General features: G+C 42.0%; 1 protein-coding gene across 1 annotated transcript; it reads left to right on the top strand.

Annotated features, from left to right (window-relative positions):
* Positions 1-11,517: 11,517 nt before the first annotated feature.
* On the top strand, positions 11,518-11,817 carry LOC108053989 (tenecin-3-like). Its single transcript, XM_017136733.1, has one exon. The coding sequence runs from the start codon at positions 11,518-11,520 to the stop codon at positions 11,815-11,817; it is 300 nt and encodes a 99-aa protein (XP_016992222.1).
* Positions 11,818-12,924: the final 1,107 nt, after the last annotated feature.

Here is a 12,924-nt window from a genome sequence, read left to right as displayed (position 1 = left end):
TTTTCGCCGGCACTGACAAATGGGCAGCTGGGTCAACAGGTTGAGCCCTCGCGCAAAAAAAGGGCTCCCCACATACACATTGTTGAGTTGCGATGCTCCCTTTGGTGGGGCTTTTGCCTTGGTGGTTCTGCGGTCGGTTCATTAACGTTGAGCCCTCGGGCACAAAGCCCCCTTAATTAGCACCCGCACCATGGGCAATTTACGCATATGCCAAAGTGCATTAAGTGAGCAGATCTCTCCTGATACGATGGTGTCTCTGCGGGGCCACGCGCCAATTCCCTCTAATTATTCAGGATTATCATTGGAGAGCAACTCATATATATGGCTGACAACTGTGCTCAAGGGTCTGCAATGATTCCCACGAGGCGCTGAGCACACAACTTTCCCCCAATGTCTTGCACTTTATTTACCTTTGGCATAAAGCGCTTGAGTTTATTCCCCCGCTCTCATCCAGAAGGTGGCACATAAAACGGCACTAAGTTATTTTCAATCAATAAAAACAACATAAACAAAAAGCAAGCTGTAAAAAATACACTCAAGTGCGACGGCACACACACGTGCCCCGTCCCCTCCGCCAGAAAAAGGGAAATGAAAGGAAACCACTGTGCTCCCAATTTGCCAATAAATTTGCCTGCCATGCACTGCCTGTAATTCAAAGCAGCGAGTGAACTGAAACAGCAACACATAACAAGCCAACAGCCTCATGATGGAAATGCGAGGAAAGTCAGGAAAATGGGGGGAAAAGCCAAAGCCAGCCGATTCCGAAATGTTGGCCAAAAAGTTTTTCGCTCCTCTGGCCTTTCTTTCAACTTTTGTTTTTGGTACGTGGCTGCTGTCAGCGATGGAAATGACAAAATATGCTCGTACACAGGTTGGTGTCTCCCTTCTGGGTTTTATCCCCCGACCCTCCTGTTTAATCAGGCATAAAAACATCCACGTTAAACATTTTCCGCACTGATGACAATTCGCACTTTTAATTGAGATGCGGACACTGAGATTAAAAGTGGGGCGTGATCGAAATAAATGTGTTTCCTTTATCGAAAATCCATTAAATTAATCAATAAATCACATGATTTTTAAGCACATTATTAGTCTGTTTATTATCTTGAGACTTATCAAATTTGAAACTGAAAAAGGAATGAATTATTATTTTATTTGTAATTACGCTTTACGTTTTGATTTTATAAGAGATTTTTTTTTACTTATTTTTTATTTAATTTTGTTTTATTTGCAGTGAAGTTGGCTTAAAAGGTGCATAAGCGTTCTAATTGGTTATCTCGGGGGAATCGCGGCGAGGGAATCACACCCGAACGACAACGAGTAAGTGGGAAGTGGGAAATGGTAAACGAGTAGCGGAAAACGGATTTCTAGCCGAGTGAGCGGCTGATTGAAAATTTTCGAGTGGCGCGAGGGAAATGAAGAGGAGCGTGTCTCATGCAAATTCCTTCAGATACAATCTGAGTCAGCAGCCAAATAACGAGTGGTTGGGCTGTTGCCGTTCAAGTCATGATTGCAATTTATTATAAGCGAGCTGTAAGCAAATGCAGGGAAAAATCTTCACAGTTATTGTCGCGAGAACTGGAAAAGACAGGAAACAGCTGCCAGAAGGAGTGGATGTCGCCGGGGATGAAGACGAGGATGCACTCACATGTTCAGTTGCCATGGGAAATTACGCGAGTGGAATGCCAGCACTCACACACGCGCACGTCTGCTGAAGAAACAACATAATGTTGTTGACACACTGCACACACCCGCACACACACGCAAAGCCAACTAGAAGCGGAAACGGAAGTAGCAACATGGCGACAGATGAGGAAGAGAAAGTCGAGGCTGCCAACTGATTGCTATAGATGGCACCGAAAGGGGCGGCAGTCGAAATTGGAAAGTCTGCTTCAGGACCGCCAACTTGTAATACTCTAAAGATTTCTTAAGAACTTACGTCTCTGAGTTTTGGAATCTATACTTAAAAAACGATAGAAAAAAGTCGCGAGTTCTTTAAATAACATGTGGTCATAGTCAAAGATAGCACAAGTTTATTATATTAGATCTTGAAAGGAAAATACTGTCTTAATATAACTTCCATTACAGAGCAGAGTTTATACCCTTAAAAAATCATAACTCAAACTAATATACCCCTGACAAAGGGTAAAAAGCGATGCGAAGACTGCGTCTTGGCAGCCAAATGATTAATTTCAACAAGCTGCCACAAACTGTTGATGGAGCAGCTACCAGAACCAGAATCTCACGGAAAGGGTCTCCAAGAGGAGGAGCAACTGTCGTACGTGTCTACGCTCGAGTTTATCGAGTATGTGTGAGGCAAATGCAAACTTCGGCGACGATGCCAAGAATCGAGACAGCGTTGATTTTGCGCTCCAGAACGTAATGAACCACAAAATAACAGAAAACTCAAGGATTCGCTTAAGCATGCCCAATCCCTTCAAATCTGGCAAATAGCTGGCAATATTTGCTGTCCAATCTGCTCATCCACATTATTATTGGATAGCACGTCTAGTTGGCAGCCAACTTGATTTAGTATTTATCACTTTCGGAGCAGTTTGTTTTCTTGCTTTAAATTTCATTTAATCCACTGAGTTGAGCTCTATCCTAGGATTTTGATCAAATCAAATCCCAAAGTCTAATTTTTTTACCAGAAATTCTGATCTCGGACCTTTTCTGAACACTAGCCTTGATTTGTCAAGGAAATAACTTAAATATTGGACCTCCAATCTCATCGGATTACCTTGTAAATGTCAGGAACCTTGGAAGTGGAACGGAATTGGATTTGCATTTCTATTGAAAACGGAATTCGACCAAAAAAGAGGTGGCCTTACCAAGTGCTAGATGCCCAAAACGGAGATCAAATAACAGACCCGAGAGTTCAACTGTCAAAACGTTTTCTGGCAAATTTCTCAATTCTCATGGTGGCTGGTTTTCGGACCCCCCTCTCTATCTCACTGCCCTTTCCCAACCCAGTTTGCTGTGTTTGATTTGCGGTTGTGCATCCATTTCATTGCAAATGAAGCAAACGAGCCGTGTGGTCATTAGATGTCGCCCTGGTCAGCATCCTGGCTACCGCAGTGTTTGGCCTGTAGCTTCTGGATTGGAAGGATATGGTAGGATGGTATTCCATGGGACAACTCGTAAATATTGCCGGACTTTAAAGCGAGGCCTGGAATGGAGCACTAAAATCAGCTCGTTTATCCCATCTTAACTGAATTAATTTGCACTGCCGAGATTTTAATTTGTGGCGACTGAGCTCAGCACACAGATGAAAAGCTAAGCCGTGTCAACGTGTCAAAATCAGAGTCAAAGTTTTGCTACGCTGCGCGTCATTTTACGTTTTTGGGACACACAACTTGACACGCTCACACTCAACCACTCTTGAAACACATGGCGTATGCGTAATCTGCATTGTTTGCCCGCAGCAGCAACAGCGTACCATATATTCCACCTGCATCGCGATGACTTGATAAATATTTCCATTGGCGTCAACATAATCAACAACAACTGAAGCGGTAAAATGGGGCTGAGGGAGAACACATCCCCTTGTCTTGGTAAACTGCAAAAATAAGTTTTAATTAGACGTCCCTGCAGGGAAAGTTTTACGGGCTCACGCCGCGTATGCGTAATGCGCCAGGCAGAGATGAGCGCAGCCCGCAAAGCTTAACTCATTCTCATCCAATATTACAGGGTCTTAAAGTTCAAAATCTCATATTTAATGATGCTTTAATTACCTGTGCTAAGCTATACTTTTTTCCATCTTTTTATTCAAATCCTTTGGCAAGACTTTGTTAAGGGTATAAGTAAAGCTAGTTTATTATTTATTTTATTATCAATCTTAAAAGGCCACATTTTATGGTTCAACTTATGAAGTTTATGTACAATCTTTGGGCATGCTTTTATGGATATTAAACTGATAAATAATGTAAGTAGTGAAACTAGATGAACAAATTAATAGTACACAAAAGGAGTCTTTTGAATTAGATTTCTATATTTAAATAATTCATGACAGAGTCAACAATTCCTCTCATCTCTGGCTGTAAACGTCGTGTTGTTGGGCCAAACTTTAATCAAAACTTGTGTTCTTTTGCAATTACGCGACAAGAAGTCAGTTAAAGTGCACGTACCCCGAACTTCCCTTTGGCCCCGTCCCAAGTTCACCTCTAATTAAGCGATGCGAAGCGTTTTAAGCTGGCACGCGGGATGGCAGATGCAATGCATCATTAATGCACACTGACTAACACAGTGTTGGTGCCACGCCCTCCCGCCCACACTCATCCACATCCTCACAAGGATACATACACTGAAATTCAGCTTAACAATGTAGTTAGGGACTTAACATTAAGTGAAGTTTACTATTTTAACTGTTACCGAATATTAATTAGCTTTTTTCCATAATTTCAGATTCCAAAGACTAAATCCAACAACGTTTAATACTGGTTGATAGAAAAATGGAACTCATCCGCGAATAATGTATTCATCAAAACTGAAATTAAAGTTCGCAAATTAAGGAGTAAAACCTAAAATAACCAAGCAATACAAATCATCTGTGCAGCACACAAAGGTAAGTCCCGATTAATCTTTATTATATGTAGATAAAATATAAGATCTGTTGGGCCCATTCCTCACTGTCATGTTAGATTGGTTTTTTCGAAAAATTCGACTTTAAAGTAAATTAAATATTTTTTGTAGCAGTGCACTCAGAATGTGGCTGTTGAAATGTGCGTGTCTTCCACGCCACGAATGGGCTCTGAAATGGGGAAACGGGGAAGAGAAAACCGGTTGGAGTGGGAAAATGGGGGGAGAATATGTCAGCTAATAGCTCCTTTTATGCTCCACTTGAATTCCCCTTTTCGGCGGTTCCGCTTTTCGGTGGTTCAATGTTTTGCCACGTAGGCAGCATAAAATTTTTCGGCCGTGATTATTACGAGAAGGGTCGAAGTGCAGAAGGAGCAGGAGCGAAGGCCGTCGTAATTTCATTAAAATTTTATTAGCTCGATATATGAGGCTCAGGTTGGCTGTTTGCGAGTCTCATGTTTTGATTTGGGCAAATGAAATTATCACCTATGCGAGCTATGAACATAAAACCAACAACAACAGGGCGGCGAACAAAGCTTTTACTTTTAAGTACCCCGCATTCAGAGTAAGGGAAAATGGGAAAAGTCCACCCTAGAATAGCCCTCAAAGTTGCAGGTTTAGTTAAGCGAGTGTGAGTCATTCAATTTCCCCCCCTGACTTTCAACATTTTCCGTTTTTTGCTGGCCGAGTGGCTTTTAATTTCCATTTTGCTATTAATTTCAACCTCAAAGGTTACAAAGGGCGAAGGTGGGCAGTGAGTGGCGGGTGAAAGGTTGCGGGTTGGAGCATATCACTGCCACACAACAAAGCCGCAAAGACTTGCCTCGGCTTTGGTTAATCCGAGCACTCGCACATACGCACACGTCAAGATAGATCCGGGCACTAATACTTGCACAGCGAGAAAAACTGTAGTCATTGGTAAAAGAAATATATAAATTTAATACGAAAAAAACAATCCAGTGATTACAAAATCAGATTCCTTTCTTTTATATTTTTTGTGTCACTCTAGTATTTGTGCATATCGTTGTATTGTCCAACATATCTATTGGATTCACATTACTTTAAATCAAGTGATCGAAAATCTCTACAAATTTTCATTTCGATTACACATGTTCGGTATTATTTTAAATATTTCTTTTTAAATTGAGCCTTTTGTCTTTAAGAATTATTTACAATCAATTAGTATGAAATGTTTCATATGAGCATGCCGTTTATTACAAATTATTTTTATGCACAGATTTTGTTTTGTGTGTGTGCCGCCTTTATGTTTTCTTGATTGAGTTTCACCTTTTGCATATGAAATTCAATTTAATCAGTTTGCCAGGCATCCCAGCAGCCACACGCAGACACGAAATGAAGCCAATAATAATGAAGTCCTTTTGTTGTTCGACATTTTCAACGAGAGGGCTTCAACAACGGCAAATTTGCTTTGGGTACGCAACAATTTTCATGACGGAGCCGAGGCCAACCTCAATAATGTTTTCACTTGGAAATCAATAAATACAAATAACATATATTTGCCGACTGAGGGGCAAGCGAAAGTGGGCGCAAAACCAGAGCCAGCTCCTGACGGCCATAAACTGGCAAATTGTATGCAAATAAAAACAGAATCGAAACGCAGTGCCGCAAGACAGGCCAAGTAGCACCCCCGATTTTGCCACCCCACCCAAAGTGGAAAGTGGAAAGTGGAAAACCAACAAACAGCCGCACGATAGAAATGCTGACGCTGCAGCCGCTGGATCCGAAGCTCCATAAAACAACGAAAAGAGGAGAATGAATTCTGGGGGAGGGATTTGACCAGGGAAATACAAGGAAAAACTTACTCGGCGACAACTTTTTATTAACTCTTTGTCTTGTTGGCTCTTTGGTTGTCCTCTCCCCGACTTTCGGCCTGGGTCCTCCGGCGCCAATTGGCAAAAACCCAAGGCGCAAACACAAAAAGGATTTACGGGGCGGGGACAGCAACTTGTTGTCATTCGTTTCTCAAGCCAGATGCAAATCCAATGGCCCACTGAGAGTACCCCAAAAACGGGGTAAGCCAGCTAAATGATAAACCCTTTGCGCCACAAAATCAAGCTGGCAATGTGTATCCTCGAGCATACCAAATATTTGTAATGGTTAATGTGATTAAGGGCATTTACATTTTCTTTTTACCATTTCTGACTTTAAAATTGTGCTGGAAACATAAAAACATCACAAAAACAAAACTAATTTAGGAGAATTTATATATATGGATTGATGGACTCAATATTCATGAAGAAAGGCACAAAATATCAGCTTCAAAAGAAATAAAAACATATTACAGTCCTCTGCACAAACTTCACTTCGAATATATCTTACCATGTTTGGTATTTTTAGGGCATAGCATCTTCGATGGCGAAGAAAAGTTATTGTTTTCTTCATTTGGCAACTGCTTGTTGACATCGCCTCTTGGACAAGGACAATAAGGACCAAGTGCAGAGCTGCGGTTAGTGGGCCCAAACAATAGTATTGATTTAGGCCAAGTCCGGCCATCTAACATATGTTACACATGCCGCAAGCGCGGTCATGTCTTGGTGGGCCAGGGAAATTGTATTTCGGGGCCTTGTGGACTGACATTCAGGCTCTGCCATGGGACTTCGACTTTAATATAGCAGAGAGTCTGCCTGGGCTTAATCGCATTTAGCTCATTTAGCGGCAAATTGAATTTGCCAACGTCACGACCCTCAATGAAAACCCCTGAATAGGCCCCCCGAAAATGAGAAATTCAATTAAAATCAAATTTTTACAACAGCACCCGCTACCCAGATATCTTTAAACGGATTTTCAGTTACAATTTCATCGCTTTAACATGGCAAACACACAAAATCGAAGCGGCGATAAATAGGCTGAAATAATTGAGCTTCTGCTGGTGCCATGGAGGCATCATTCCATCATTTTCCCATCTCCCAGACGCCATCGTAATCCCAGTCCCACCCACTCAATCCCCTTCTGAGGAAAGGAATACGGGATAATCGCCTCAGTTTTCTTTGCGGCCCACAAAATTTTTATGCGTGGCAATATTTTTTGCGCTTGGCTTCAGTTTCACACAGGCCACTGTTCGTGATTAGCTTTGGTCATGGATGGACTCGTCATGATCATTGGAGTGGGAAAAGGAAGGCACTCCCGATAGTAGTAAATGGGGGAAAGGCAAAGGCTTTGGCTCACTGGCTGGGGCGATAATTAGGACTCAAAATCCTAGTCCCGAAGATGATTTATGATGCCAGCGCTGCTGGAGTTCATAGCTCGCTAATTTATTACATTTTCGCCGTTAGGGATCAACGCTTTTCCACTCCGCTCCACCGCCCAAACAATCCCGAAAGTTCTCTTACTTAAACTGTAACTAAAATATAATTGAGTTGCCACTGAACTTGACTTTCGTTTGTCTTCATAAATTTAACTTGCTGTTTTCGTGCCAGTAATCGAATAATATAATTTTCAATTAAAATTTCTTTACAAAAGTACATTTGTCTTGCATGAAATTAAAATAAAGTTTTAATTTTTTAAATGTACGTTTTCAATGCCATGACTCATGATATTATAACCCATCTGTTTTTGTATATATGAACAGAACATTAAAAAACTTGTTCAAACGCAAATATTAATAAAATAAACACATAAGTTCTTAAGCTAGAAAAGCAAACGGTTGTCGGTGACGTAACTGGGCAGCAGCTGTCTTGGAGGGGATTTCTCTGGAAAAATTTAAAACTTTAAAAATATGAAAGGGCTTTAGCTGAGGGAAAAAGGTATTTTCATTTGACTTTTTCTAAGCAGAACAAGGAAACTAAAGAGAAATTGCGTTCCTACATTATGATTGCCCTTTTCGCTTTGATTGCTGTGGCTGCCGCTTAAGGTGACCCAGCAGGTGGAGAACTAGTAGCGGTCAGCAAGGATCCCAGCAGGGAAGTCCTCAGGAAGGACAAGGTGGCCGGCAGGGTGCTCCATGGGTTTTGCCTTCGAATGGGAAAGTTCTGTCCAAAAGCACATCACCTGAAACCACTGAAGCTATTACCACAGAGGCAAATAACCACTGAGGTTTCCTCATCTAATGGTGTAAATACCTAGATACTAATCTAAACAAGAAAGGCAGCAATTTTCGGTCAGCTGAAAATTGTATAGTTTTTTTCGTAAAATTAATGAATAATCAGATTGATATCCTGGCTTATTGCCTTATGTTGTCAAACTAAACTTATTAAACTAGTAAAAATCCTTTTAGCTAATGCCTGCAAATCGTTTGATGATGCTCCTGCTCATTTCGGTAAAATGTTTTGTATAATTCCAAAGCAGCAATTTACGCTGAAAAGTATGCAACACTGTTGTGCTTCTGCTCAAAACCACTTAAAAACAAATCCCAGGAACGCTCCTCATTTCCACCTCCTCCCCCGAGAGTCTTCGCAAATTGCCACTGCTCCGAAATCTGCGACAAACATCAGTTGCAAATGCAGAACGGATGACTGGGGGGAGGGGGTGTGGGGTGAACGCATATGCGGTGGCTCATGAAATGCAGTACAAAGTATTCCTCATCCACTCGCTGTTCAGCGAAGCGGCCACTTTCAGTGCACTGAAGGGTTTGGCCGCAGAGGAGAGGAGAGCTGGGTGGATGGACGAAGGTCGTCAGCTGTGGACCGGCGAAATGATCAATTGATTTGCATTTCCCATTCCGGAAAGCGAACAGCGAAGTGCAGTGCAAAGGCGCTTTAAGCCAGCCTTGCCATTGACTGGACGCTGCGGCAAGGTTTAACTCCGCCGAGCTTCATAAGCACTTAACCCAAGTCAGCCAGAAGGTATTAACTGGGGGCCAAAAAAATTGTTGAGCATTCCATTTCCATTTTGGACTTAGAATAAATTTATTAGCGAGTTGGGCCCCTTATAAAAAATATTGTAGAATTTGTTGTTAATTCTAAAAAGCTATTGTACAAGTTTTGAGTAAATCCTTTAATTCATTTCGGGTAATAAATCCATAAAATATTTCCCAAATATTCCTAATTCAATTGACTTCCAATCGAATGTTTGCCAGACTACCATTGATTTATTTCTGATTCAGTGATCTGTTGGGGCCACAGGTGGGTTAAGCCAGCTGCCACATGCGAGTGGGGCATGTGAGGAACTGGGGCGAGTGGGGCAGGCAAAACAGCTCGCTGGGGAACAGTAAATCACGTCGAGCGCAGAGCGCAAATTGGTTAGTGAAACACATGAACCATTCATCAGGGGGCAAAGGGAGGGCTCTCACACACATGAGCTGGCAGCCGACTAAATTCGCGCTTTTGAAAAATGAAAGCAACTACAAAAGTACAGGAACACACGCAGAAATACCAAAGTAGCAAATGTAATCTGCAAGGGACCAAAGAGGTGGGTTCGGAGCGGAAGGAGCTGAAAATCATATTATCCTTGGGTGGAATTAGTTGCCCCTTGCCGAAGCAGAGAGAGAAATTAGCATTCAAACCTTTAGCAATATAATCTATCAATTGAAGTTCTCTAAATTTTCAAACTTTGAAAACAAATTAATCCCTTCTATGTCACATGTTAAATATATGAACATATATTGAATATTGTTACTAAATTGTTGGGGTTATTGAATCCAACATTTGAGTACATTTGCCTAACTTTCATATAAAAATGTCCAGAAAAATAAATCTTCATATGGCGAACTTTTAAAGCCCACTAGATTATTTTTTGTGTGCATTAGCCAACGCAGCAGGAAGTTCTACCCAACGTAACTTAACTTGAGTAAAGTCCTCGCTCTGCTTTGCGTCGCTCCAGCTTGCCCTCATAGACTTTAGTTGCACAAATTGAAAGGAAAACACATCCTGGCTTCCTGCAAAGGCTGCACGAGCAACCAGCAACAAAAGCGGTAAAATCAAGATGAGCAGCAGTCGCGCTGAAATGCAGCAAATGAAATTTCCCAAGGCCGAAGCGATCGAAGTGAAATTGAAAAAATAATCATAAATATTGCATGCAGCTTGGTTGGGCTCTTTTTGCCATTCTTTTTTTTAGCCGCTTTCGTTTTTTTTTTGCCCATTAAGCGGCGGAAAGTAAATGCAGGCAGCACCAGTTAAGTATACGCCGCGTAAGCCTCACAAAGTTGAACCCGAAATGTGCACAAGCCGCTTCGTGTCATCCATGGCTCGATTCCGGATGGAAATGAGATGGGTTGGGGTTGGCTTTTGGGTTAGAAAGTGATGAAGGTGGGAAGCATCTCTGCCATATTTACACGGCACTCCACTTCAATGGCGATGCCGCCGCGGGCAAGGAATATTCTAAAATGCTTCGTGTGAAAATAATTTGAAGGCGGAAAACAAGGTTAGAGGGCTAATGGCAAGCTTTACGACTGTAAGATTCTCTGGTATTTGGAATAAATTTTATTCTGATGGATAGGAATCTGTAAGCTGTCAATATTTATGTTTTGTACTAAATAATGTTGAAAGGGTATTTACATTAAATTGTTTACTAAAAAAAACAAACTAAGCAAATAGTTGTAAACGTTAGGAACCACTTTAGGCTGAATATGACGTATATTTCAGGCAACATTTATTCACAAACTTCGTCTTTGCTTCTAGCTAAGTAAAAATATTTGATTGCTATGAAATAGTTAGACAAACGATAAGATCTATTTGAAGCAAGAAACCGAAATCAAATCAAAAGTAACTGCCAGATGACGCACAGAAGTTAAATTAGTCAATGGTAAACAGTAAACATTTCGCCCAAGCTTAAAACTCTAATTGTGTCTGGTTTTCGGCTCTACCAAATTACCACAGACGTTTGTTTGTTTTGTGTGACGTCGGCTAAGCACCAGCTGTTTTAGAAGACATTTCTTTGGGCTTGATGGAAAATTTCAAGAGTATAAAAGGGCTTGGGCTTCGGTAAAAAGGTATCACAACCTGATTTCCCACAACGAAAGGCAAAACTATTAAAAAAGAAAAAATGCGTTCCTACATTTTGATTGTCCTCGTCGCTCTGATTGCCGTGGCTGCCGCTCAAGGTGGACCTCAACAAGGAGGCCAGGGTGGATCCCAGAACGGTCAGCAGGGCGGTCAGCAAGGATCCCAGCAAGGAGGTCCTCAGGGAGGACAGCAGGGTGGTGCTCAGAATGGCCAGCAGGGTGGTCCTGGTGGATCATGGAACTCGCCTTCCAACGCAACAGTCTCCTCCAACTCAACCACAACTACAACCAGTGAGGATAGCACCACAGAGGCCAGCACCACTGTGGTTTCCTCATCTTAGGATGTAGCTGAATGTCACATAATACATTTTTGCAATTGATATTAATAAAAGAAGTTTTCCTTTAAAAGGTTCTAGTTATCTATTGAAAAAGTATATATAATAGAGATCCTCCGAAACAGTTCCAAAGCACCCAAGTAATCAGCTAAGCAATATACCCACCAACGGCAAAGAATAGGAACACATTTAGTAGAGTAAAAGGTGTTACAAGCGCCGAACACGGAGAAGCGCTTAAAGCGCTCGGGGTTGTTTGAGCATTTAACGGAAAAAGTTTTGCCATTCAGCCACCGCTCCACCTCCTCGCGTTTTTCCGCCCACAGAGCTCGACTCTTTAACATGGTGAAAATTAAAAGTTAAATGCGCAAAGTCAATAAAAGCCGGCGATGGCGATACTAACAAATGGAAGCAAGAACGCGGCCGTTGGGAAATCCTTTAATGCCATCGCATTTGCATAGCAATATAGACATTGGGGGAAGTGCAGGAGTAGGGGGCGGATGATACATCAAGGACAATAGCTCGCCTCTTTGTGTCTTTTGTGCGGCACTTGCGACTGTTTCCCGCAGATAAAAACTCGGTTTGGTGCTTGAGCAGCGCCCACTAATAAAATGCACTTGCAGTAGTCGGAATTCGAAGGATGGATGGGAGGGCGGTCCTTCGGAATGGTTTGCGTTTTGTCTTTGCCGGCTGAGTGGCAGCGTTTGCTTTGCTAATTGATGCACTAGGCGCCTGTGTACTTTTCAATTACCATGCACTAAAAACTTGGGGATTTAAAGCTGGGAGAGTGCCCGGGCAGATGGAATTCTTCCCATAAAACTGATAGTCATCTGATTAAGCCATCAATACCCGAGGATAAAGGCGTGACCGGAATAATTGGAACAGTTTTATTTGCCCTGTTTGCCCAGCACCCTCTTCAACTGCAGTTGGTTGGGAGGAAAACAAAAATCAATTGTGGAAAAATATGCAAAGCGTTTTTAATTAAAATTTTGAGGATCTTGGTTGCACAGACCCCACGCAGCTAAGCTTGGCAAATTATAGAGAGCCAGAGCATTGGGCCGTGGATTATGGCCAGGGGCGAAAAATGGGCAAAAATCGAGGGCGAGGGCATTCCAC

This window comes from Drosophila rhopaloa, unplaced genomic scaffold, assembly GCF_018152115.1.
Source record: "Drosophila rhopaloa isolate 14029-0021.01 unplaced genomic scaffold, ASM1815211v1 contig_2, whole genome shotgun sequence".
Taxonomy (NCBI): Eukaryota; Metazoa; Arthropoda; class Insecta; order Diptera; family Drosophilidae; genus Drosophila; species Drosophila rhopaloa.
This window is presented reverse-complemented; position numbering and strand designations above follow the sequence as displayed.

What these genes read in the sequence shown, in the direction of transcription:
- LOC108053989 (XM_017136733.1), top strand. Translation starts at nt 11,518, where the DNA reads ATGCGTTCCTACATTTTGATTGTCCTCGTCGCTCTGATTGCCGTGGCT.